Here is a 1,350-nt window from a genome sequence, read left to right on the forward strand (position 1 = left end):
GAGAGGAGAGACTGAGGCTGCCCCGGCGCCTGGGGAGAGTGAGGTGAGGAGAGAAATAGGGGAAATAAATATGGGAAATATGGGAACGGCTGAGAGAGGAGAGACTGAGCCTGCCCCGGCGCCTGGGGAGAGTGAGGTGAGGAAATATGGGATTGGGAAATATGGGAACAGCTGAGAGAGCAGAGACTGAGCCTGCCCCGGCGCCTGGGGAGAGTGAGGTGAGGAGAGAAATATGGGATTGGGAAATATGGGAAATATGGGATTGGGAAATATGGGAAATATGGGAACGGCTGAGAGAGCAGAGACTGAGCCTGCCCTGGCGCCTGGGGAGAGCACGGTGAGGAGAGAAATAGGGGAAATATGGGAAATATGGGAAATAAATATGGGAAATATGGGATTGGGAAATATGGGATTGGGAAATATGGGAACGGCTGAGAGAGCAGAGACTGAGCCTGCCCCGGCGTCTGGGGAGAGTGAGGTGAGGAAATATGGGATAGAAATATGGGAAATATGGGAAATATGGGAAATATGGGAAATATGGAAACGGCTGAGAGAGCAGAGACTGAGCCTGCCCCGGCGCCTGGGGAGAGTGAGGTGAGGAAATATGGGATTGGGAAATATGGGAAATATGGGAAATATGGGAACGGCTGAGAGTGGAGAGACTGAGGCTGCCCCGGCGCCTGGGGAGAGTGAGGTGAGGAAATATGGGATTGGGAAATATGGGAAATATGGGAAATATGGGATTGGGAAATATGGGAAATATGGGAAATATGGGATTGGGAAATATGGGAAATATGGGAAATATGGGAACGGCTGAGAGAGCAGAGACTGAGCCTGCCCCGGCGCCTGGGGAGAGTGAGGTGAGGAAATATGGGATTGGGAAATATGGGATTGGGAAATATGGGAAATATGGGATTGGGAAATATGGGATTGGGAACGGCTGAGAGTGCAGAGACTGAGCCTGCCCCGGTGCCTGGGCAGAGCACGGTGAGGAAATATGGGATTGGGAAATGTGGGAAATATGGGAACGGCTGAGAGAGCAGAGACTGAGGCTGCCCCGGCGCCTGGGGAGAGCACGGTGAGGAGAGAAATATGGGAAATATGGGAAATATGGGATTGGGAAATATGGGAAATATGGGATTGGGAAATATGGGAAATATGGGATTGGGAAATATGGGAACGGCTGAGAGTGCAGAGACTGAGCCTGCCCCGGCGCCTGGGGAGAGCACGGTGAGGAGAGAAATAGGGGAAATATGGGAAATATGGGAAATATGGGATTGGGAAATATGGGATTGGGAGAAATATGGGAAAAACGGAGAAAATGGGGAAAAACGGGGGTAAATATGGGAT

The 1,350-nt window shown here is 51.1% G+C and overlaps 1 protein-coding gene across 1 annotated transcript in view; it reads left to right on the forward strand.

The window, feature by feature from the left end:
- The first annotated feature begins 982 nt into the window (after window positions 1-982).
- The window catches only part of NOP53 (NOP53 ribosome biogenesis factor), a 4,245-nt gene continuing 3,877 nt past the window's right edge, over window positions 983-1,350 (forward strand). The window contains exon 1 of the mRNA XM_057388724.1: window positions 983-1,078. Coding sequence (XP_057244707.1) covers window positions 1,011-1,078 — 68 coding nt within the window. The 5' untranslated portion in view covers window positions 983-1,010. The remainder of the gene's footprint in view (window positions 1,079-1,350) is intronic.

This window comes from Malurus melanocephalus, unplaced genomic scaffold (genome assembly GCF_030028575.1).
Source record: "Malurus melanocephalus ecotype Western Australia unplaced genomic scaffold, MMel_1.1 scaffold_2385, whole genome shotgun sequence".
Classification (NCBI taxonomy): domain Eukaryota; kingdom Metazoa; phylum Chordata; class Aves; order Passeriformes; family Maluridae; genus Malurus; species Malurus melanocephalus.